Raw genomic sequence first — 25,837 nt, forward strand, 5'->3', positions numbered from 1 at the left:
AAAAAAGTTCAACCATTAACGAGAATATTTGTTCAGGCATTTATAGACGGCCAACTTGCACAGTGCCGGACTTATGGTGTCAATGACACGTTGTAACGTTCTTCGCACGATTTCGTAACACCGTCTTCGTGTACGCGTGACAACATCTGGTGTATGTGTAGAGCGCAAAGCCGACCTTATTCCGAGGAATCACGAATTTTCACAGTGTGCCGCATATAATTATCGCGCCTCTTATCACATAGGTCGGTTGAATGCGAAAAATATGAAATGCATTGGTATGTAAGAAATTTTCTGTAAATCTCCAAGAGAACACATTACAGTATCGGTAAGAACTTTAAAACACCATTATCTAGAAACTAGATCAAAAGCATCAATGTTTGAAACTTTCCCTTTTATCCTATTATCACTATGAATTAATATCTCTTATTCGTTGAAAACAATTACTTTCAATCGCTGCTACGTTTCCAACTATTCCGTTTTGGTCCCACGAAATTGCACGATCGCATTCGAACTATGCGAGCCAATTCCTCTAATGTTTCTGTCGCGCATGGGAATACCAATTTCGAGGGGGATCCACGTGACGCAAGCTAGATAGAATAGAAACGAAACGATAATTGACCAATTCGAAAACGGAGATCACGATGCAATTCATTCGATTGACTTTCATCGGAATAAGGCATGCCACCCGTCGTATTTAAGTATAAACGCGTCGTCTTTGTATTTGAAAATCGATCAAAATTAGAACGCGTTTAAAAAGATTAGCCAGAGGAAGGTTTATCGCGGCAAACGAAGCTGCGGGTTTAAAATCGTATCGACGCTTTGAAGATTCCATTTGTGTCGTTGTTTGAAACGAGAGCTACAAAAAAATTCGTCTCTTGCGTTAATTCTACCGTTAACAATGACAGTTTTTCTTTTTTTCGAGTGCTTCGCATACTGCCACCGCGTCGCGGTTACAACGATAAATTTACATCCTAAGTATTTCGCATTCGGAGTATCTGAAAATAGAGATATCTAACATTTACTTTATACACTAAGCTGCTCGGTAACTCTCGTACACGTTTCCTCTAAGAGAATTCTTCGCGAGGACTAATTTTCGGTCTATCGTTATCTATTCCTTACATTATGTATAAGTCGTATCAAAATCAAGGAAAAATAGGTTTCGCGATTGGACGACAACGAACATGGCGGTACATCCTTTTTGTTTCGTTTATCGTTCGTGTTATAGTTTCAAGGAAGTGAACACTGCAGAAACCTTCGTCAAGTACCCGAGACAAAAGCTTGACGAAAGATCACGCACATCTCTCGCACCACTTTCTAGTAAAGCTTTATCTCCACATTTGTAAGCCTATTACGTATACATATATGTTTATATATATACAAATACAACAAAAGTAACTCCGTTGTTTGACAGCCTCTATCGTGAAATTAAGACAGACATTAACTGTCCCGATTGGGATGCTTGGCAAGGAATCGTCGAGGCCAGGGTAAAGGCCAGTTGTATTGTCGAGGCACTGTTCCGCCCACATTTTTTTCGAAATACTTAAGAATAGGAAACCACCAGAGCCGAGCCAGAAAGTTGTTTGGTTCGTATTGCTGCAAACATTTAACGTTTCCATCAATACAAATATAAATTCTATTCGATTTATCTCTGATACACATACTATGTTTAAACATAGTGTCCATTCAAAATTAATTCTGCAGCATCGTGGATTCTTGCAAAGGGGCCTGAAGAACTAAATACTATAGATCTGAGTGATCACCTACATTTTAATGATTAATTGTGAAAATATTTTTCAAGCCAAGATACCTACATACAGGGTGTTCGGCCACCCCTGGGAAAAATTTTAATGGAGGATTCAAAATAAGACAAAAATCAAGAATACCAATTTGTTGATGGAGGCTTTGTTAAAAAATTATTAACGTTTAAAGATCTGACCGTATTGAATTTTTTTCTCGAAAATGCTCAAGATTTCGGGGGTATGTATATTCACCAAAAATTATTGTAATTGACCCCCGCAACCGAAAATAATTTTTCCAAAACGATTTGAAATTTTTTTTCCCGTCGAAAAATTTCACACCTTCTCGAATTTTTTTCTAGAAAGTGGGTAGGATTTCGTGGGTATATCTATTCACCAAAAATGATTGTAATTGACCCCCGCATCCAAATATAATTTTTTCAGAACGATTTGAAATTTTTTAATTTTGTCGAAAAATTTTACACCTTCTCGAATTTTTTTCTCGAAAGGGGGTAGAATTTCGAGGGTATGTCTAATGACCAAAAATGATTGTAATTGACCCTTATAACTAAATATAATTTTTTTAGTATGATTTGGAATTTTTTAATTTCGTCTAAAAATTTCAGTACCCTCTCGAATTTTTTTCTAGAAAGTGGCTAGGATTTCTAAGGTATGTCTAATGACCAAAAATGATTGTAATTGACCCCTATAACTAAATATAATTTTTTTAGTATGATTTGGAATTTTTTAATTTCGTCTAAAAATTTCAGTACCCTCTCGAATTTTTTTCTAGAAAGTGGCTAGGATTTCGAAGGTATGTCTAATGACCAAAAATGATTGTAATTGGCTCCTGTAACGGAAAATAATTTTTTTAGAACGATTTGAAATTTTTGAATTTAAATTAAATTCCATTACAATTTTCCCAGGGGTGGCCGAACACCTTATATATCGGAGGATGGACCATTTTGGCCCCTCACGAACGTACATTAACTTGGATAAAAGAAGAACGAGTATTGTCAATTAGCATACTGTACAAATAATAAAACAAACAATGTCTGTAGTAAATGTGTTACTACGCTGATTTTAACCTGTAAAAAATTTAACTAAAATTCGTATTTATATTATCAAGTTCATTTTCCATTTTCGTTAAATTAAACGGAAAACAATTTAAAAAATACATGTTTTTAATAAAGTAAATTGTTTTTCTACTATTTTAAGGACGATCGTTAAAATGCTTGCATCGATCCTGTTTTCCATCGCTGAGATTTATGGTACTTAGTTTTTCAGTACCCTGTACAAATATATTAACGTTGAAAGGAAACTTACCTTAAGATGCGAATTATTGGCTAACGTGTGATAAATATACCATAAGCGTGTGGTTACGTAGTATGCTATAAGGACGTCCACGGTATAGTGTCCGTGAGCCACTAAGACCATAATTACCCCAACGAGAACTGCAATACCGGCCAGCCAATGTATTGGTTGACATCTTCTTGGAGAATCTACATTTTAAGACATTCTTTTTTAGTATTCTCGTACAGTTTTTAGTAACTAACTCTGCCAGAAGAAATACGTACACTCCTTGATAATCAGGTAACTAAGTACAAGCACGACCGTGTGACCGCTGTAAATGTAATCCCCGCAATAAGTGTGCTTGCCGTTTATAGACAAGCCGAAGCCAGAGATGAGCTGCAGTACCCTCTTTGTAACAAGAAGCGGACTCGTGTTGTTCGCTTTCGGGCTGCAGTAGTATGTTTTACTGGCTACAGGTAGTACCGTCACGTACATCGTGATACTTCGCATCATATACAACAATCCCATCAAAAGAAATACTCGCCTAACAACAATAAATCTGAAAAAAAAAATAACGTTACGTTAGACACCTTTGGTCGAAATAGGTATGCATAAAACCTCGGTAGAGATAGTCTTATACTTAAAAATAGTCTAAAACACCACGAAATCCCTTTTATTTACGGAGATACTTCGTTCTTTAAAATGAAAAATTAAGAATATTGGAAAACTTTTGCACGCCATTGTACATTAGCACTAAATAGTAATATTACCGATATTTTGGTTTCACAAATATTCAATTTTTCAAGGAACACTTCGTTTATGTTCCTACGTGATACGTACCTATGCTTATGAAAAATAATAAAAACCATCGCCGAGTTGGACATTATCATAATCAAAACTTCCGACACGTTAAGGGCCCAGTCCTGAGCGGCGACATTGTCCAACACCACATCTGGGAGTGGTCCGTATGTTTTTCGATCTGGTACCCGTTCGTGCACCATTGCGAGAGACGCCGTGGTTAGTATGAAATTCACTACCATGAATAGAAACGCTGTAACAGAGACCTACGCTCTTAGATGCGTTTAAATAAAACGAACAAAATAATTAGAGTATTTTTAGATGCTTGCATTGTTTATAATCCATCAAGACCTTCGAAACACGAGGCTCTCGAAAATTCTAAGCTTAAAATTCCACAGCTACGCGCAAGCATCGCCTCCTATATTTCCCGTTTCTTTATTATCCGGAAGCAAATTAATCGATTCGATCGAACCGGTTGAATGGAACGAGACGCGGAATAAAGTCCCAGGAAACCGCAGAATAGACCGCATTTAACTGGAAACAAAGCGCTCGCATTTTGTGCACGCGTCGACAGGTAGAAAATAAATCGATGCGATGCAAGGATGCGGGTCACCGTGGTGAAGTCGAATATCGCACGTATACAGAACGTAACAAGAGATTCCGGTCCACTTTACTTTTTCTCTGGCTCTCCGTATTGAAACGGAGCTATTCGACTCCGCTCAGCCATACTCCTTTTGTCCCGAAAATTTTCACCGACCGTTCTCTTTCCTATATACTTTTTAAATATTTCTTCTCGCGTCGATGTGCCGCACAATATATTTCAAAGGTAAAACACACACGCGCATACGTAAAGGATGCACCGTGTACATTAATCAAAAGCTACGACTCCGCGAAATCTGGTAGCACATTCGCGAGAAATGGCTCGGAGCCAAAATCTAGTTTCGCGTTCTTGTTTCCACCTTTAAGGAGCTTTTCTACGAATTCGCTCGAAGAAATACACTTTTTTTTACTAACGCGATAACGACTATTCTGCTTATACCTATAGAGGAACAATAGCAAAAAAACACACCAAGCGATTAACGACTTCATCGCGTTGGATTTGTCATTCAAGAACGCGTCGATCGGAATTTTTTCCTCGAAAATGGTTAGGATTTCGGGGGTGTGTCTATTAATCAAAAATGATTGTAACTGACCCCTGCAGCCAAAAATATTTTTTTTAAAACGATTTGAAAAATATTTTTTTCGTTGAAAAATTTCAGTATCTAGTCGAATTTTTTTCTCGAATGTGGGTAGGATTTCGAGGGTATGTCTAATGACCAAAAATGATTGTAATTGACCCCTGCAACTGGAAATAATTTTTCCAGAACGATTTGAAATTTTTTTTTTGTCGACCTTGCTGTCGATTTTTTTTAAAACTTCGTTTTAAATTTTGAATTTTGTTTGACGCCCTACGAAAATGTTTAATACTTTTCTTATTGGTACTCAATCACCTCCGATTTTGAGGTCGATATAGGAGTCCTATTGAGCCACGAAAGCCCATAATGTGTAAGGTCTGCTCGTATACCTCGTCTGTGTCTGTGCCTTTGGGCCTAGCACATGGCTGAATTTTGTGCGTGGCCGTTTCTTTATACGGCAGAGTGAGCAAACTGTGAGTTTAGAGCCACCATAGTGGCGCATCGTTCAGAAAGATGACATCTACGTGGTGTATCGTGTCTAAGAGATTAATGCGGTAGCGCCGCAATAACTTGAATGCTCGACTGTCCACAATTGAAACAGTTTCACGACGTAACAATTCCTCGGGCTTAAAGTTTCCACGCGAACCTTACCGAGAAAGGTTTTCCACTTCTCTTTAGGGAAACGGGGTTCCTCGCGAAGTGGCGCAGGTATGTCGATCTTAACAACGCCGTTCCCGGAGCCGTTCGGTATCCCGGGATGCCGGCTAAGACCGTCGATCTTCTCGTCCTCATCGTCCACGTAATAGTCAGAGCCGGACGCCACCCCGGACCACTTGTCCTTGCCTTTAGTCGGCGCACCAGGTAATAATGGCTGCCGTTGGTAAACGTCGCTCGACTGTGCCATCCCGTTACTGCTTCCATCAACCGCCGCCTCTACGTCCCTCTCGTGACCTTCTCCGGTGCCCAATGGTCGATCGAAGCTACCGTAATCGCTGTGCAGACTCGTGACCTTGGGGTCCAATACCATCCTGCGAACAGAATGCACAGCTACAATCGCGATGATCATTCGTCGTTCCGCGAGACGAACGAGTAGCGATGGTACGCGGTCCCGGAATCCAAAATTTGTTTAGCCTTCGAGAACCTATTTGCTTCAATGCCGAATTAAATGAAAGGTAAAACACGGTTCTTTGTATTGGATAACCAAATAAATTAAACCGAAACGAATTTTAGTTTCGGGATCGAATACCATCCTTGGTAACAGGATTTTAAGCACTTCGAATCGGTTCAATAGATACATGTATATGGCGAAACATTCGAATTAATTCAGATACGATTCGAAGCTTAGAACTCGTAAAAGTCTTGACTGATTTGGAAGTATTGAAATTTCATGGTTGTATAGCTCAGTTTATTTGGAATGTACAGCTGGAAAATTTGTTGAAGGGATCAATCCACATGCAGATCAACGACGATTACTTATGAACTTATACTTAAATAGAATGTATACAAGTAAATAGTAATTACGACTGGCTTTTTAGTTGCATTCCAAAATACAGAGAAACGTATAGCTAAAAATAAGCGAACGTAAGTATTATGCCCTTGAAATAATTGGAACACTTTCATCAAGTCTTACGATATATACATATATGTGTTTCAAACGTAAGCCTACATTTTAAATCGTACTAATTAAGAAATTTTTCATTGATAGAAGAATTACCGCAATTTGTCAACTGATTTATCATGGCTAGAAATTTAGATTAACTTTTTAGAATATATCAAGCTCCAACAAACGACTCCAAAGCTGCTCTATCAGACGTGTGTTTCGTTAGTCGAGTGGCAAAACACTAATAATCGTCGATCAACTAAATAATTCGGATAAGATACAACGGTAATTCCTTTAACTTTTCCTTTAACTTTTGTCAATATCTGTTGAAACATCTCTCTCAGGCGTCAAGTATACAGGAAACCCACACACACGCAGCCAAATACCTACATGCTTCTTAATGCCACAATCCTGCACAAAAAGACTCAATAATCAGTACCTTAACTAATAGAGCTATCGATATCTGCGAAGAAGGGCATCTTGATGAATAACTAGAACACATAAAGAACGCATTGGCTTAAAATGGCGTTTGTTAAAGGAAAACAGACCTAACGCTAGAAAAAGGCGAAATAAACGAACCAGAAGAATAGAAACACAGACGAAGACAAGAAATATCTTATTTTTCGTTCAGACGAGGGTTGACCCTCGTGTGCCTTTCTTTTTCTTCGATTCTTAGAATAATAATTCGTAAGTGTCTATGTACAGTTGCAAGGAAAAAGAAACTCCAAAGGTAAACGTCAACTCCACGACTTTCATCAAGCCGTTTAACGAGGAACCAGAGTCTTAACTCTGCGATCCGATAAGCGAACCAAATGAGACCTTACGACCTTGGCGTTGTAACATTCCAGATAAACGACGCTTTTAACCGAACTTGAACGAAATCGAAATAATAAAAATAATCTTCTCTAGAAGTATCTTCCGATAGTTACGCGTAATTTTTATACAACTTTTTTTAAATTCATTCCTTATCGTACTATCTACGATTCATTTCTCGCATTCCTATTTAAAGTCTTCCTTTTTTTCTTTCTATTCGAACAGAAACTTGGAGAGCGTTCGAGAGACGTGCGAGGAAAAGTGAACCTGATCTCAAATGTCTGGTTTCATTTTAAAACGACAATGGTCTGTCGAACGTCGATTTTAAAATCGACGATGACGAATGTAAACAGATTAATAAAATTGTGTTTACCCGAGCAGCGGGATCGACGGGATTCCGTCAGATCTTCGATCTATTTTGCTTGCAATTTGCTAAATGCAATTGTAGGAATTCGCGACTATACTGCCTCGAGAAGCTTAACCCTAATACCACCCGCGTGGTTATCGTGCGGAGACCCTCCGTGAGGAAGCCTTTTATCTGCAGACAATAACTTCTTTGTCGACCAACGCTGATCCCCCTCAATTATATTTTCGCGTCATCGTGTTGTTCGCGACTCGTTGAATTGTTCGATTAAATGATTTTGCATTACATCGTCAATCGATTCGTTTAAAAAACAACTGACCGGTATTTATTTCTCCGATTGCGAGGAATTAGTTTCTTCAACTCTCACAGCGGACTACGGAATCCATTCTCACCGATAGGAACTCTTTATTTTAGTTTTTACTGAATAATAACAACGATAATACACGAACATGTAAAAGTAAACGATAATAATGCGAAGTTTAATGTTTTGTACGGAATATGTCGTATACAATGAATACTTTATTTCGTTTTTCGAAATTTTTAATCAACGTTATGCAGTGATCATCGCGATAGTGACGAATCAGGCATTTCACTTCCAGTTGACATGTGATGCATAACGTTTACTGTAAGCAAATAGATCGTACAAGGAAAAGAGTTGTCTCGTTAGAAAGAAAAATTGAAGCTCTGCGAAGAATAGAACTATTAAGGTCAATTGCCCTTGATTTGAACATAGGTGAATCGACTATTGGTGATTCAAGAATACAATAGAACGGAAATAGAGAAACGTTCTATTGAAGTAATCGGTCGTGAAATAAGTCGTCGAAATACATTTTAAAATGCTGCTAACAAACACATCGAATAACTCTTTGTGTGATTTTCGTATGAAAATAATAAAGTGGCCCGATTTTGTGGACAGAAGGTTCACAATTTTAAGGTAGTTGACCCAGTAGTCGATTAAGTTAATAAAGGTGGTAAACGCATCCAACTCGCATTCCGGAGCATACAGAGAAGACGTAATTTACAACGATTTCAACGAACACTGAAACCCCAACATTCGTAACAAGAGTCGCATTTACGTCACGAATAAACGACGCCGGTCCGTGACTCATTTCCTTTTTTCCTCGTAACTGATTCACAGCTCCACCTACTATAATTGACGAACATACTAAATGGATCTTCGATTGGCATACTCGAATGACCGTTGAACGAATCCTTCGTTCGCCGTTAGAGTTCTATGCAACACACAACGCGATCCATAAATACGTTTAACGAGATACAATGAGTCATAAAATTATTCGCGTAAGTACACGTGCTTAATTAAAAAAAGCGTTGATCGAATAATTTGGAAATTACTGGGTTGTTCGGAAAGTAGTATCTTTTTCTTGCCAACAGAGACGATAATTGTATTTTTAATTTTGTATTTTTTCTTTGATGTCTCGTCAAATATGGAAAATCAGAAGCTGCATTTTCGACATATTTTGCTTGTTTGTTACCAAAAATTGTGTGACGTGTACGGAGATGTTTTAACAGACTGTATAATTTTTCCAGAACGATTTGAAATTTTTTAATTTTGACGAAAAATTTTACACCTCGAATTTTTTTCTCGAAAGTGGCTAGGATTTCGAAGGTATGTCTAATGACCAAAAATGATTGTAATTGACCCCCGCATCTAAATATAATTTTTTTAGTATGATTTGAAATTTTTTAATTTTGTCGAAAAATTTTACACCTTCTCGAATTTTTTTCTAGAAAGTGGGTAGGATTTCGAGGGTATGTCTAATGACCAAAAATGATTGTAATTGACCCCTGTAACTAAATATAATTTTTTCAGAACGATTTGAAATTTTTTAATTTTGTCGAAAAATTTTACACCTTCTCGAATTTTTTTCTAGAAAGTGGGTAGGATTTCGAGGGTATGTCTAATGACCAAAAATGATTGTAATTGACCCCTGTAACTAAATATAATTTTTTCAGAACGATTTGAAATTTTTTAATTTTGTCGAAAAATTTCAGTACCTTCTCGAATTTTTTTCTCGAAAGTGGCTAGGATTTCGAGGGTGTCTTTATTTACCAAAAATGATTGTAATTGACCCCCGCAACCGAAGATAATTTTTCCAGAATGATTTGAAATTTTTGAATTTAATTGTTAATAACTTTTTAATAAAGCCTCAGTCAAGAAATTTATATCCTTGTTTTTCACTCTTGAACACCCTGTATATTACAAGAAAATTGTTCCTTTTCATGAAGAAGAAAAACGAAATTACTTTTCGAACAATCCAATAGTATCTACTAGTAAAAATATTTCACCAAATTATCTCGATAGGATGGAAATGTGGCAATCGTAGGTGTGTTAACAACTCCTGGGCAATTGTATAATGACTGTAATAAATGAATAGCTGTTTCGAAATATCTATAAAAACATGCGTGCCGCGATTGCCTTGTTATCGACTCCTGTAATCGTGATCACACGACCAAAGGTCTACGTCCACAAAATCTGATATCGCTAATCACACCACCGTAGATCGCATCGAATCTATCTCTTCGTTTATCGCGGTTCAGCGGTTTCTAAATTATTATAACTCGATAACCGTCCCCGCGTGACAAGAAACACTGCTCCCACCGACCACATCCTCGAGTATTGTTAAATTACCGTGACACTTGTTTGCCAGCGTTCCACACGCCCCTGTAATTTCAATGGCCAACGATCTTACACAAAACATACATGTCTAAACCTCTCGTTACAAACAAAACGCCACCATCGCACCGTTTCCCTTTCATTAACAATAACTCGAACTTTTCCTCAGTGTCCCATACACTGTAAATACAGATTCATCTCATGTTCTATAGACGTGGTTTCAAGCAAGCGACATTGCTGGAAAAATTACTTTCCAATAAATGAAAAGCACGTAGTAACTACGACTAATTATAAATGGGACGATAGAACGAGCGATAATAATTTCTAATGCTCTCGAAATTGTATTAACTATCGGAGCAAATACTAAGCTGTTACGTTTCTACGAAGCCGCTCCGAGAATACCTGGAAAGGCTCGGATTATGGTTGAACAAAATAAATCAAGTCGTTTATCTTATACTCGACTCTGATTCCTTTTCGATGGTTTATGAGAATATTATTTAAAAATAAATCTAGGGTCGTGTTCTACGTGTAATATTGTTTACGCTGTAAATAACACATTACCACACAAGAAAAACACACAGGCTAAATTTTAAATTAATTTATGCAAGAAATGGACAGAAAATTGTTCACAGTTGATGCGAAAATGAGCATCAGTCTCGAGCATCGTGAATGTCAACTGCAACTACGCTGCTTGTCGCACCTCGCCAATAAATTAGAACGTACGTACGCTGTGTTTATCGCGCTGGTCAATTTTTATCGTAACACATAAAACCTCAAAGTCCGCACATGCTCGGCCGAAAATAAAAAATAATTGCTTGCTTACGTAAGCCATCGCCGAGTAAATGTCTGCTCGCGTAAACGTCTAGAAAAAAAAAAAACGAGACGACGATCTCCACTGGATCGAAATCCGAAAATCACGTTGTCGATCGTTACTTTGTAAGAAAAATTTAAGACCGTTAAACGCGAATACGCGCACGACGGAAAACGAAGCAAAACGATAAATAGAAAATAAGGTTTGCGTCCACCAGTATTATCTACTTACGCGTCCAGCAAGATAACAGTTTGCGCCAGCTTCATGTTCGCGCGCAACGTAAATACTACAGAGCAGAAAACTCGCGGTAAGTAGGCGAGGAAAAAGAAGGAAAACGAAAAGAGAGACCGAAACAGGTACAAAGTCAGGAAGAGAGGGAGGAAGAAAAAAGTGCACGGTGGTATGCGATTGGTAAAGACCACCGGCGCGGCCATATAATTGGAAACAGTACTATAGTCGTCCTACATGCGCGTTAATATGCACGCGATTAACTTTACCCGGTAAGGCAAAAAGCCTGGCTGATCGCGCGTTATACACAACTCCAGAGCGGAGATCAAGAATTTCATTGACGCGCAAATATCGAGGGAGTGCCAGCAACCAAGCTAGTGTTCGGTGAACGCACAACTGCACGAATTGTACAAACGAAACAGAGGAAAAAAAAATTTAAACCATTTGAAATCCTATTGTTCCAACCGCTATTATTCGATCACGTTCAAGGATCGTGATTCGTTTTGCCTTGTTGACAGCACTGGTCGTACTTGACACTTTAAAGCCGTACGTCGTTGAAGTCTATACAGGGTGTTCGATTACACTTGGGAACAATTTTAATGGGGGATTTTAGAGGCCAAAATAAGACGAAAATTGAGAATATCAATTTCTTGACTGAGGCTTCGTTAAAAAATTAAATTAAAAAATTTCAAATCATTCTGAAAAAAAATTATTTTCGGTTGCAGGGGTCGATTACAATCACTTTTGGTCATTACACATACCCCCGAAATCCTACTCAGTTTCGAGAAAAAAATTCCTTACCGAAAATCTAATTTGAGGGCAAAAATGGTTCCCCGAAATTTCATGCAAATCTTTAAAATGTTATAACTCCTGAACGGATTGGACGATTTTAATGTTTAAAAAAGCAAACTACGCGTATTTTGATGGAGAATATGTAGAAATTGCAAAAATATCCGAAAAGTTGATTCTTGACCCTGCAAAATGAGAAAAACTCTATAAAAAGGGTCCAATTTTCAAACAGCCATAACTTCTACAATAGTGAATATATTTCAATGAAACGTACAAAAAAGACATGTATTAGACAACTTTTCTGTAGGGCGTCAAACAAAATTACTAAAAATGAAAAACGAATTTTTAAGAAAAATCGACAGGGGGTAGGTGCCTACATTTTTCGACGAAAAAAAAAAAATTTCCAAGTCGTTCTGAAAAAAATATTTTTGGCTGCAGGGGTCAATTATAATCATTTTTGGTCGATAAACATACCCCCGAAATCCTGCGCATTCGAAAGAAAAAAATTCAGTACGCGCGGAACTTTAAACGTTAATAACTGTTTAATGAAGCCTCCATCAACAAATTGGTATTCTTGATTTTTGTCCTATTTTGGCCTTTAGAATCTCCCATTACAATTTTTCCCAGGGTTAGCCGAACACCCTGTATATCGATATTGTTAAATACACTTGGACCGTCACTGACACAACGACCAAATCAATTCTCAATGCGATCGTGATTCCAACGATGAATATCCAGCGGTTCAATGTTAAGTTTAAGAGTTCAAATTAACTGTACGAAACATTATGAAACGCGATACATAAGAAATCTACTCAAATCGTGTAAATACGTCTGCTGTGCTCGATCATATTCGAAGGTTTCTACACGATTTACGTTACTGACGATCCCTGTGATACTCGATACAGTAATGAACGATTGAAGTTCATCCAGGGATTGAAAAATATTATTTACTTCGTTTCCTAAAACGGTTACGAAGAATTAAAATACTGTTATAACTATTACTAAAATCACGATTCTGATGTGATATCGGTTACGGTTTGAATTGCGGTTATTGAACTTTAGTTTCCAATTGCACATCTCTTTTTACCGATTTTCTTTCTTAATAATTTAAATTCAATGACAACTGAATAATACAACTACACACTCACGGATGACTCTCCCGACAGAGAAAGCATTATTGCCGAAGAACATTGTTGAATAATATCGTAACTACACGATATGTTGGTAGAAAGGTGTCCGGACATCGATACAGCATATAATTCAAAATTTGTATCTCTCAAGTAAAATGTAAACAGAAACAGTAAGCAATGCTTTGTCCTACGTAGTTTCATTATATTAGTTTTATGTAATATTTACGAAATTCAATCGTGCACTAGTGTACTCGAAAGACTGTGGAACAAACGCGCCGCTAGATCTACCTCCGCCATTAGAAACACTCATATTTTCGTTAACACAACTGCGCAAGGTGGTGGACGCGATCGGGATTCGCGCGACGAGTAATCTCGACGGTACGATTTTGATTTACACCGATCGAAGTCGGGAGTCCGAATTGACTGTGCAAGGTCTCGTGAGAGGCTCTCGTGCGACGCCAAAAATACACTGTGCAACCGTAACGTAAGTAAGCAGCAGCAGTTGAGCCGAATAACGCGCGCTGTTCTCAGCTCGAGCACTCCGGTGCACGTGTACTCGAAAAACCGTGAATACGCGACGTTCACTCGAAACACAGACAGCTGGCGTTCACGGGATATCGCTTGTTGAATCTTGTTGCCTGTCCTGCGACAAACGACTGCAAACGATCGATCACTGATTACGAAGAATGCACAACGCACAATGGCACCGAATTGGACAACATCCTCCATTACATTTTTCCCACGCCTCGGCGATACTTAACGGAAACTTAGTACACAATTTTTACGTAAAGTTCGTACGTTGATCAACCAACTTTTCTTATTACAGTATTTCTTATTTTACATTTTTACCCTTTCGACAGATCTTTTTTAGCGAAAGCACAATTTCACGTTCCTGAACAACACTTATAATTACGATATTGTATCACATTTCCCGTGAAACAAATGATAAGTATTTTCTCGTAAGAGAAACACTGTACACGTATAACGTAATTAGTTGTTAGTATGTTTTGTCGGCGTGGAAACTCGTAAACGTTAAAATTCTAAATATACCACTTACATGAAACGGTAATTAGAGATCGCGGTTAAGGCGGACCACCGCTAGAACGCGAGACACCGCGCTGCGCTGGTGTCTCGCCGACGAAACCCGCAGAGAAACTGCTCGAAAGGTTCGACGTTCGACCTATGTATTGCAGGAAACGAAGAACTGCTTGGTAGGAGAATTCGATAGAGATGGGTAGAGTGTTGTAGCTTGCATTAGGTTTTACGACTGCCAAGGTCAGCTGCTTACTTTCCATAAGAACAGCGACGTGAACGTCTCAACGGCTGCTACTCAATTAATAGAGAAGAATAAGCATTCGCTTAGAGAACGTCACCAACGTTGATGGAATTATCGTCTCCTTATACGCGCGCCACATTCTTAACACTAGATCGGCCAGACGAGTCTAAATGACTCGTATTTTCGTTCTTTATAATCTGCTTAATTTGTTACAACTTATTTTTCTACTTTTTTCTCTTAACTTTCATTGAAATATCCAAATAATGAATTTTCTATAGCAGTTTTCTATTTAATTGTTTCACGTATAAAATTTATACAGGGTGCTCAGTCAACCCTGGGAAAAATTATAATAGTAGATTCTAGAGGCCAAAATAAGACGAAAATCAAGAATACTAATTTATTGATGGAGGCTTCGTTAAAAAGTTATTAACGTTTAAAGTTCCGACCGTACTGAATTTTTTTCTCGAAAGTGGGTAGGATTTCGAGGGTATGTCTAATGACCAAAAATGATTGTAATTGACCCCTGTAACTAAATATAATTTTTTTAGTATGATTTGAAATTTTTTAATTTCGTCTAAAAATTTCAGTACCTAGTCGAATTTTTTTCTCGAAACTGGGTAAGATTTCAGGGGTATGTCTAATGACCAAAAATGATTGTAATTAATCCCTGTAACTAAATATAATTTTTTTAGTATGATTTGAAATTTTTTAATTTCATCTAAAAATTTCAGTACCTATTGGAATTTTTTTCTCGAAAATGGCTGGGATTTCGAGGGTATGTCTAATGACCAAAAATGATTGTAATTGACCCCTGTAACTAAATATAATTTTTTTAGTATGATTTGAATTTTTTTAATTTCGTCTAAAAATTTCAGTACCTAGTCGAATTTTTTTCTCGAAAGTGGGTAGGATTTCAGGGGTATGAGTATTCACCAAAAATGATTGTAATTGAGCCCCGCAACCAAAAATAATTTTTTCAGAATGATTTGAAATTTTTTAATTTAATTTTTTAATAACTTTTTAACGAAGCCTCAGTCAAGAAATTGATATTCTTGATCTTCGTCTTATTTTGGCCTCTCCCAATAAAATTTTTTCCAGGTGTGGCCGAACACTCTGTATATTGTAGATAAAATTAATCAGATTACGTTTTGTCCAACTCTGACCGACTCACACCATCAGTATGCCTTTATCTCGAGTTTATCCATTCGCAACATAAATTCCTATATTGCAATTGCACACGAATCTTCCGGTAAAAATTTCCATCCAACCGTCGTTACTTCTTACGACCGAGATAGAACACGTCACGATTGGCTGAAATTAGTTTTATGGCGCTCAATGACGTAATCGAATCATCAGCTGTTCGCCTAATAAACATTGGGTTAGTCAATAAGTACAGTGTCGGATAAAACGGTGCGCCGTTTTGTATTTTTAAATATTTTGTATAATATAACGAAGTATATGTACATTTTACACCCCCTATATATTGGATGTGTCCTTTGAAGTGTGCATAGTAAATCTTAAGCTTCGAAAGAAGGTCCAATGTACGTACTAGGAATATTTTAACTGACATAGTAATATATAAAAGGTGTTATAACTTTCACAAAAATAAAGTTTTCCAGCTAAAATTTGTGGTGCAGTATGTGCTCTATATACTGGAGGAATAAGGGTATGGATTTAACGCTCCGATGATTTTTTCTGATTAAAATTCTCTTTGAATACGCTATTATAACGAACCATTTTTTAGCGCATTATTAAATTGTCGCATGGAGGAAGAAAAATGAATTGTTTATAATAACATAGAATGAAAAAGACATTGGATCAAGCCAGGATCAAATCTGATTAACTTTTATGTTGGAAACTACTACTTGGCGCACATTCCTATATTTTCTATAACATTTTTTGGATGTTTTTACACCAATTTAAAGTCGCTAGGTTCGATAACAGTTACTTAAATAACAAACAATTAACACGTCATTCCGTTAAAAAAAAAAAAAAGAAATATTTGCATCCGTTTAATCCCCTTTCAAGATACAATCCTCGAGTCTTTCACATCTGAAAAAAGTTTGTCGCTTTTCGGATAACTCACCTTCTATAAATGAGAAATTAAAAGATTTAGGAAAGTATAAAAGCGAAACTGTAATTTTATATTTGACGTATATGAAAAATATGCTGAAGATATATACATCTGTACCCCGATTACCAAATAAATGTAAAACTTGCCAACATAAGGATTAATACCACTTGTTGAGCCACGTGACACGTGCGAGTAAACTTTAAGCATCGCGCCCTATACAGCGTGATCGCGAAACGACAAACACGCGACTGCATAGTTCAATCAGAATGAAAGCGTGTGGAGACAACGACCGTCAAAATCCGTACGAAAGTTTTCCCGTAAATCCAAAGAATCGCTGAACCGTCTGTTTAAAAAAACGCAGTGTACACCAAGACATTGTACGTTTCGTCATGGTCCTTCGAGTCGGATCCACACGACTTATCTGAAAAAAGAGATTCACATTCCATCCTCAGCTTACGGGCATTCAACACGCGATACTAAAAATACGAAAAATAGAAGCCACATCGCACCAATAACACAACAGCAAAAGCATCGACGAAGTAAACTCGAATGTTTGTTTTACAAAATCGGTTAAAGCCACCCCGTACATTATTTAGGAATAATAAACAAAATTTTTAGATTCGCTCTAAAACTACATTTAATCTGCAGGTTTGTTAAAAGATTCATTTATAATCTCTAATTTACAGATGTCTTTACAAATGAAACTTAAATGGTAGTTGGTTTTGAACGAATCTAAAATTTTTATTCATTAATCGCGAATAAAATTTCTCAGTTTATAGAAACAATAGACAAGTGACAATCTCATGCTGACGCATACGGTGTCACGGACGCGTGCATGTGGGCAGAATTTACGATAATAGTAATAACAGTTTTTTGCAAATATCTCGGAAACTAACGTGTAACGGCGATTATGCATAAAGAACGTAAGATGTTTCAATGTCAGAAGTACAGAAATCTACTAAATAATTACCACAGTATAACAAGGGAAACCTCAGGTGAAATTTGGCAGACTGATGGATCTATATCTGACTAAAATTTGGAGAAAAATAAGTATAGAAATTTTAGAAAATCCCGTGGCCAGCTAAGTACATAAATTTATATTTTTGTTGTTTCTACGACAGATTTCATCTTAACGTATGTACTCATGTGCAAAGTTCATAAAACTCATATATCATAATATGTACAAACATATACATATAAATATTTTTACATATTTATATATTTATTCCTTGATTTATTTATTTATTTATATTCTGATAAGAGACTGTCCTATTACTAATAATTATTAATCCTGTAAAAAAAAAAGATTGGTAAAGTTGTCGTGATTAGTTTTGATTATAAAAAATTCGTAAAAATACACACTGACTATACTTACCTGATCACAGGCTTTTTCCAAGTTTAAATACCTATTTTTCTCAAAATTAGCCGATCATCCGCGGCTAAAATTTCAGTTATGCTTATTCTGAGCACAGAACCATCATTCTGCCAAATTTCGTTAAAATCGGCAGAGGTCGCTTCTGAGACTTCTTATATTTTATTATTACCATTATATCACATTTAGACGTTCTAATTTTTCATCGCGGCAGCAAATAATATGAACAAGACATTGAACTTTACCTATAAAAATATGTTTCGTGTAAAGATAATATTAACGCGTCGTCGGAACACGTAAAAGTACGTTTTTGTTTGTTGCAGGTTTGCATGTATTTACATACGTATGAAATAACACATCGTAACAATCATGTGTCATGCTGCCCTGGTAGGTTCGATGTATAATCAGTCCGACGTACCCAACTACACACTGTTAAAACGAATACATACGAGATAATTTAACTCGATTTGCGGTAACAGAGAGATACGTGGTCGAATTATACCGTTGAAAATTACAAGGTTACCTTTTTCTATATTTTCTATATTTTAAAATCTCCAATTCAACGAACCCTGATACTCGAATGTATCGTATCGTACGAGCGTCGATTTCATGCTTACTTTTAGCATACGTAAACGTACAAAACATGCATTATGCGAATCCAAATGTCTCGCGCATATAATGCAGTAAGCGTTTTTGTTAATGTTTCAAAACAACCAAAAATTATTAATAAATCCACACATGTATCGATACTAACGTTTTGTGTAAAAAAAAAAAAATGGCGTCAAATTCCAGATTATTACAACCGTACGATGGTGATTCTATATTCCTATTTAAAACGTACAATTAGCTTAGCTATTTTAACGTTCTGTAGAAGACACAAATAGAATGTACTGCGTATTTAGAACAAAATCATGTCATGCAAACTAAAACTAAATTTTGATTTATTCGTCAACGTGTTACGTTTGTTTACAATCTGGAATCAAGCATCCTAATGGAGTGACTTATCACCCGTATATAGATATTGCGGTGAAAAAAAAAACGAAAAACTAAGAGGAATAGTATCGATACCACTAGATCAAATATCACCATACCTTGTTAAAGCACTGGGCAATTCGACCTTGACAGGTAATCTTAACTTGTGCATTTTATTTGCTACATACACGCACTACTGTATCTTTTCAGTCTCTCACTAATCGGTACGTGCTAGAGAAGTGTACGATTTACGGCAGACGGTTGTAGCGGAAACATAACCAATAAATGTAGACCCGGATTATCTGTTCGGACAATGCTTTCCACGGGTGTGCAACAGGAAGACAAAACACATTTAACAAACAACACATAAACTAACCAACAATACTTCAAAGGGGAAGAGTTCTAGTGAATGACTTTTACATGGACACTCGAACAGCTAATGACTTCTTTCTGGCTCGTAATCGTTCAGAGATGGTTGAAGACTAGATCTACGACGCAAACTCATATCGCGATCACTCTATCATTCGCGAATTAAACTGGTCGTACAATGTCAGTTCACAGCACTCACTGTTCACGCTCATCGTGTTCTTTTCTGAAATCCACTGTATGGAACAATTCCAGAAAATTGACATTAAAACAAAAAAATAAAGATGGCGTCAGCCAAAGACCCGCACACGGACAAGAACGAGAGGGACGGCCGAGAAACTAGAAGCGTTCCGAGTTCTGAATCATCGCCACATTTTTCCATTCCACGAGCCACCCGATTCTTTAAAGCGACACGCGCGTAGCGGCAATCGCTGCAATTATTTCAACCTTACTACCGACAGTTGTTAATAGTCGACTTTATCGACTCGGTAGTTTGTCGGCGGCAAATTCAAATGTTTCGAAGGAATTTATTTGAAACGCTTCGATACTTATTTAATTCGGTCACAAAACTGCATATTTTTATCAAACAAACAGATAATATATCAATTATTATTCTTATATGAAGATAAGAACAACAATAACAAAATTATTGACAAATGATAAGCAAAGAATTAAACTTCTAGATAAAACATTGTATCAATTCGTATATGTTTCTGTATTTAAAATACGATAATACTATTAATTTTTACACAAATCGATCAAATAATATCGGAAACGTATGACAGTATAGTGAAATAAGAATGTAACCAATTACCCAGTCGTTGACAGAACGTCTCCAAAGAGGATTAGCATTTAAACGGAATATTTCTAAACCAGCTTAACGTTACAGACAAGTGCTAAAAGCAAAAGCTGCTTGGTGAAAATGCGCGATCACTTGCTTACCTAAGCAACGCTTTCCTCCAACAGTAATCCGTTTCGATTACGAGCAGCTGTAATTTCATCATATACGTAGACGTTGCTCAAAGCATACAAGATCGTCGAACACGTCGGCCGATGCCTGTTCGAACTCCGATCGAGGATCTCTTCACCTTTTTTGTGGTTCCTATGCGTATGTTTCCACTGTTTGGGGCGCGACTTGTGGACGACCTAATTCACTGTTATCGATCAATCGAAACGAAAACGTGCTCGTGCACGCAAAGTAAACGAACAAGTAACAACGAGCCGAACCACAACGCAGAAGATTCCTTTCTCTCTTTTTGGAGGGGAGAAGTTTTTCTCCCTTAGAAACCGTTGCACGCTGTACGAAATTTCGTTTACTATATCATCCACTGCACACCAGAATATATCGCGGCAGATCTGTTCACGTTTCGATACGACTTTCCGTTAAATGTCCTCGCGATCTCGTGGCCGTTTAACTTTTCTGAAGAAGTAGTCCGCGGACGAGTGCCACGGTTGCATCTCGTCTGATTGCAGTGGAAATCGAGCTATGACCGAAAGGATAGCAGAGCTTTCGTCGAATTTCCGCTGGAAAGCCCAAGAGCGCCGCACAGGAGGTCATTGTGAAAGGCGCAAGCGCCCCTTCATAGATCGCGCTTTCCTCATGGACGACTCAGTGGGCTGATGGCAACCAGTGACGTCATTGCGGAAGGGAGATTCATTCACGAATGTTCGACGCCCCCGCATTCTTAAGGCCAAGGACCTTCACATAGAAATTACTAGCCACGTATAGTCAACATTCTAGTTACGAAAAATATTTCCCTAAAAACTATATACGGCACATGCATACATACAACAGAGGTGGCTAGAACTGCTACTTTTAAATCACGAGTGATTCAATTTTTCGTGATTACTTTCAATCAGTGGGAGAGCGTAACTGTTCTTTGCACGCGTCGTCAGAATCGTCAGTTAAATGCACATACACCCTTAACCTGTATATTCTATACGTGGAAAGTTCGTATTCCTTCCATTGACTTTTAAAAGTACACATAGTAATGTAATTCATTTTCAAATCGTATTAAATATGTTTTAGCCTATTTCACATCCAATAGTTTTTAACATTCAAAACGATTTTGTTTCTTCGTCGCCTTAATGTTTATACTATACGTACATTTAATTTATCAATTCGATATATCAATATATGAATTGATACTCGAATAATGTCATTTCTATTTTAAGGATTCGTAGTTATTCGTAAAATATAAAATTGGCTTACGATTGGTTAAGGAGATAAATAACGTGCCAAACATATTTTACGTTTAAAAAGAAGAACCAATCGAATAACGTGTTTTATGTGACCATGACGTTCGTAAATGTCTACCTTATTTTAACTTTCTACCTTTAACCTGAGGATCTGCAAGTAAACAACAATCAAAGGAACACTGGAAAAGGCGTGTAATAATTATCCTTGTCAGTATTGGTTGTATTATTAAATACATAATGGTAAGTTTTCCTTAATATTCCATTATTCCTTGTAATACTAAATCCAATTTATTTTAAGATATTATAACCTCAAATACAATCTACGTTTTCTTTATAGGATGTATTTCTAATGATCCGACGAAAAAATATGACAATATTTACTGATGCAAAGGATAATACAACAGTTCTTGAATTAAAAAAAATTATAGAAGGTGAGGGATATGTAGCTTATATATACATGAATTAAAGAAACAAAATATGACAGTTCAAACGAGAAATGCTAATATTTTATTTTTCATTTCGTAAAGTTTCATAGAATGATTTAAATGTTTCTAAAATGTAAATCAAGATATTTAATGATAAATGTAATTATCATGTAGGTATACTAAAAATACCACCTGTCAATCAACAGCTGTTCAACAAGGATAATGTTGTAATGTCAGATAGTAAATTTTTGTCCGATTATGGAGTAACATTTGCAACTGCAAAGCCACAGTGTCCTGCATTAGTGGGTTTAGCTGTACGCCAAGAAAATGGTCAATTTGAACCTTTGGAGATGACACCATTGTCATTACCACCCGACCTACCAGATGTTATGAAATCTCAAGAAACTAATGGCTTAGATCAGATGCCTTGTACCAATATTAATGTGTGAATGAGCAGCAATAAGGTGTTAAATTCAATATAATTTTTACGATTGTCAGATATTTAAAAAAATCTGATAGCTTAAGCAAACATAATGTGAATATTAGATATATGCAACTTTATATGAATATTAAAGGTGTTCTGAGACTTTCTAATTTCCCTAGCAAAAGTACTAAATAATTATTAATCTTTTTGATTTCTATTCTTTTTTTTTGCGTGTAATGTCAAGTACTAGTTATACCTGAACAATTGACTGAAAATGATAATAAAATATAAAGTTTTTAATAGAGTGCATCGCTTAAATTTATTACAATCTTTTATAGCTAAAAAAAATATTTCGACACTTTGTTATTAATGTCATTACAGACCAAATACCTCAATCACGTGTAATTTACAATTGTAACTTATGTCATAGTATTTTGTAATATTCTCAATCTATTTATTTTTTATTCGAATACATTCTACATATTTAATTATATGCCTCCATCAAGTTTTAGTTAAGATCTAAATATAATGTTTTCGGTTTTTCAGAATATGAATAACAATATTATATGTTACTCAATGTGAAAAATTGAGATATACTGACTGTAAAACCTTTGAATATTGGTTTCTGTGATTAAGAAAAATTAGAAATTTCAAAATATAATAAATTATAAATAGTGTATGTAACTTTAATATATTGATTATATTTTACGAGTTTAATAGATCCGGCAAATGATCTTTTTAAATATAAAATATAATATTTCTATCAATATTTTTTTAAGAACTTTATTTACATATCCTATAAATTACTTATACAAACAATGTGAAGTACTTGATTGATATATGAATTTGTATCTTTCAAAATCTGTTGTAGTCACCTCAGAAACGATTACAAAGCTAAATGTTAACCCATGTCTAATTTATTTGAGTCGAATTAATAGCAATTTAAATAAAAAATGTAATATATTGCAATACATAAATTGTTGTAATAATTTGTTTACATCTAAATATAATATTTTTGAATTTATTAAATAAAGTTCTATACTATAGGTATTACTAAAGAAATTTAGGGATCACAATACTAATAACATAAGAACGTGCTTCTGAAATGGTAAATTATGTAATAAATTTAAATTTCTGAAAAGTGAACATGGTTATAGACCAGGATAGTTGATATTACTTAAGCATTTGACTTATTATACATAAAATATATTTCGTTGTAAAAATAAAACAGTATAATTTATTTAAAGATATGCACGAAATAAATAAATAGTTTAAATAACTTGCATATTTTACTGTACTGGACAAAATAATATACTGTTTAGCATATTTTTAGTTTCTATATAAGTTTAATTGTTAAACTTTAAACCTTTAAAATTGGCGACACATTTTGTATTTAATGACACAAAGTTCAGTAGAAATACTAAATGATTGGGTATTATAAATATATTTTATATCATCTCTCTTATGCTAGAACCATAAATGTGTATAACTCGCATTTATGAATTACGCATAAAATTGAGAACAAAAAAAAAAATCACCCAATGATTCAAAATACATTTCTACTAAAAATGGTGAAAATTTTCACATTTGTGGTTCTGGCATAAGAGGAACAATATATTTATTTAAATTTATTATGTTCCTGAACTTTAACTTGTTGCCATATAGAAAACCCAATATAGTTTATTTAATGATCTTTGCCTCTAATGCATATTGTATGATATTTATTTATAGCTGATTTGAATCAATATTACTCAACAGAGATTACATTTTGTAATACAATCTATATAAGCTCTTGCTATATTTATATATTATATTATTCTTTAAATGTCATATGACATAATTAAATATTAACAATTATCTTTGTTTTTATTCAATACCATTGCCATTATAAAATCTCTATAAAATTCTTTTCTACTTGGTATATAGTGACCACCTTCATGCTTTAATACTGTTTTATTAATAAACAATTTACTAACTTCTTGTACCATTTCTGCAAAAAGGAGTAATATAGTAATAGTTTTTTTTCTTGTAATAACTTATTAAAGACTATCTAACCTGGTGGAATAATTTTATCAGTCTCCCCATAAACAATTAAAGTGGGGATACTTATTTTTTCATCATAATATGTTGCATGAGGTACACATAATGATTTAAATCCAGATATAATAATTGCAAAATCAAATTTGATTTGCAGTACTGTAAAATAATTATTTGCTTTTAATCTAAATTATTTTACAATTGTTCATAGTTACTACAGTATTTATACAATGTACTCACATTTCTTTTGCTGCATGGAACATAATATAGTAGCAAAACTTGCGCCTTGCGAAAAGCCTAAAATACCATCAAATGGACCAGACTCTTTAAACGTTTTCTCAATTAAAGCCAAACTATCTTCAAAACCTACAGATAAATTGCTTGGCGTAATTGCTTTAAATATATGGTCTTCCGTATTAAACCACCACGCGTAACCTATAATTTACGATATATATTATTTTCAAATATTAAGCTTCCTGTAGACTAAAAGGATAATTATTACAATATAAAAGCTTGGATTTTAATTCTTTATTTGATGAACCATAAATTTTGTACAATACCTTCTTCTATCTTATCACTACCAAAATTACTTTTCATCGACACTTGATGAGGTGCATTTAGAAATTCAAACTCTACATCTTTTTTAAATCCTTTTCTCAGTGATCCCAATTTCATCTTGAAAATAACATCTGATTGAGCATATCCATGAATAGCAAGTATCTAGACAAATATATATATCTCAAAATATTATTTTGATTCGAGTTTAAATAAACTCTTGACAATTACTTACACGTAGTTTATGAGGTACAACAGTCATAGTATATCTCAAATAAACTGTATTAAAAATTATATTACAAATACTGTAATATTTAATATTTATAACAAAAATTATTTTAGTCGCTACTGAATAAAATGTAGGTTATCAAAGCAATATTATATAGAAATTTCTTAGATTTCATTTCAAATAATAGAAGAATATTTTTAATTTATTTGTGAATATATAAAAATTATAATTTAAGCAATTTTCTAATTAGATTAATGTAACGTAATGTAGTATAAGTTCGTTACAAACGCACGGGTCGGAACCGAAGCGTAAGTTATAATGTAGAAACGACACGATTCCGTGTGTTGATTTTCTGACTCAGAATACAGGAGTGAAGGGAGAAACGTATTTCTAACGTGTATGTACTTGAAAATGCATGCCTACGAACTTGTAGTACTTATACTGTAGATTGGGTGTAGGTCCTTATGTACACACTAATAGGTATAGGTTAATTTCACTCTTGTTTCACGTAGATGGAATTCGCACGAGACCAATGA

At 35.4% G+C, this 25,837-nt stretch overlaps 3 protein-coding genes across 14 annotated transcripts; 1 reads left to right on the forward strand and 2 right to left on the reverse strand.

The window, feature by feature from the left end:
* Positions 1–1,197: 1,197 nt before the first annotated feature.
* On the reverse strand, positions 1,198–20,955 carry LOC143345847 (phosphatidylcholine:ceramide cholinephosphotransferase 2). 10 transcript variants are annotated; one of them, XM_076773372.1, is made up of 7 exons: positions 19,443–19,794; positions 7,042–7,093; positions 5,654–6,030; positions 3,870–4,080; positions 3,314–3,588; positions 3,063–3,238; positions 1,198–1,593 (listed from the first exon to the last, which is right to left on the reverse strand). In XM_076773372.1, exons 3-7 carry the CDS (start codon positions 6,027–6,029, stop codon positions 1,438–1,440), a joined length of 1,194 nt encoding a protein of 397 aa, XP_076629487.1. In that variant the 5' UTR covers position 6,030; positions 7,042–7,093; positions 19,443–19,794; the 3' UTR covers positions 1,198–1,437. The 10 variants fall into 10 exon arrangements, with proteins under 10 accessions (XP_076629487.1, XP_076629485.1, XP_076629488.1 ...); XM_076773370.1 differs by having other exon boundaries at positions 19,186–19,794; XM_076773373.1 differs by lacking the exon at positions 19,443–19,794 and adding an exon at positions 14,430–14,874.
* Positions 20,956–21,340: 385 nt separating this feature from the next.
* Positions 21,341–22,787, forward strand: Elob (transcription elongation factor elongin B). Its single transcript, XM_076773380.1, has 3 exons — positions 21,341–21,871; positions 21,969–22,062; positions 22,231–22,787. The coding sequence occupies exons 1-3, from the start codon at positions 21,869–21,871 to the stop codon at positions 22,503–22,505; spliced, it is 372 nt and encodes a 123-aa protein (XP_076629495.1). The 5' UTR covers positions 21,341–21,868; the 3' UTR covers positions 22,506–22,787.
* Positions 22,788–22,940: 153 nt separating this feature from the next.
* LOC143345851 (esterase CG5412) lies at positions 22,941–25,788 on the reverse strand. 3 transcript variants are annotated; one of them, XM_076773377.1, is made up of 6 exons: positions 25,729–25,788; positions 25,308–25,351; positions 25,078–25,237; positions 24,758–24,952; positions 24,536–24,676; positions 22,941–24,470 (listed from the first exon to the last, which is right to left on the reverse strand). In XM_076773377.1, the coding sequence occupies exons 2-6, from the start codon at positions 25,332–25,334 to the stop codon at positions 24,328–24,330; spliced, it is 666 nt and encodes a 221-aa protein (XP_076629492.1). In that variant the 5' UTR covers positions 25,335–25,351; positions 25,729–25,788; the 3' UTR covers positions 22,941–24,327. The 3 variants fall into 3 exon arrangements, with proteins under 3 accessions (XP_076629492.1, XP_076629493.1, XP_076629494.1); XM_076773378.1 differs by lacking the exon at positions 25,729–25,788 and adding an exon at positions 25,594–25,611; XM_076773379.1 differs by lacking the exon at positions 25,729–25,788 and having other exon boundaries at positions 25,108–25,237; positions 25,308–25,722.
* Between the last annotated feature and the right edge of the window lie 49 nt (positions 25,789–25,837).

Source organism: Colletes latitarsis, chromosome 9 (genome assembly GCF_051014445.1).
Source record: "Colletes latitarsis isolate SP2378_abdomen chromosome 9, iyColLati1, whole genome shotgun sequence".
Classification (NCBI taxonomy): domain Eukaryota; kingdom Metazoa; phylum Arthropoda; class Insecta; order Hymenoptera; family Colletidae; genus Colletes; species Colletes latitarsis.

Excerpts from the sequence above, each read along its gene's own strand:
- Elob (XM_076773380.1), top strand. Across the intron at positions 22,063-22,230 it reads ATTAAAAAAAATTATAGAAG|GTATACTAAAAATACCACCT; the intron begins GTGAGGGATATG and ends ATTATCATGTAG.
- LOC143345851 (XM_076773377.1), bottom strand. The coding sequence starts at position 25,334 with ATGACTGTTGTACCTCATAAACTACGT. Across the intron at positions 25,238-25,307 it reads TTGTACCTCATAAACTACGT|ATACTTGCTATTCATGGATA; the intron begins GTAAGTAATTGT and ends ATATTTGTCTAG. Across the intron at positions 24,953-25,077 it reads TAGTGATAAGATAGAAGAAG|GTTACGCGTGGTGGTTTAAT; the intron begins GTATTGTACAAA and ends CGTAAATTATAG.
- LOC143345847 (XM_076773366.1), bottom strand. The coding sequence starts at position 20,436 with ATGATGAAATTACAGCTGCTCGTAATCGAAACGGATTACTGTTGGAGG. Across the intron at positions 3,589-3,869 it reads ATTATTTTTCATAAGCATAG|ATTTATTGTTGTTAGGCGAG; the intron begins GTACGTATCACG and ends TTTTTTTTTCAG. Across the intron at positions 3,239-3,313 it reads TTACCTGATTATCAAGGAGT|ATTCTCCAAGAAGATGTCAA; the intron begins GTACGTATTTCT and ends CTTAAAATGTAG.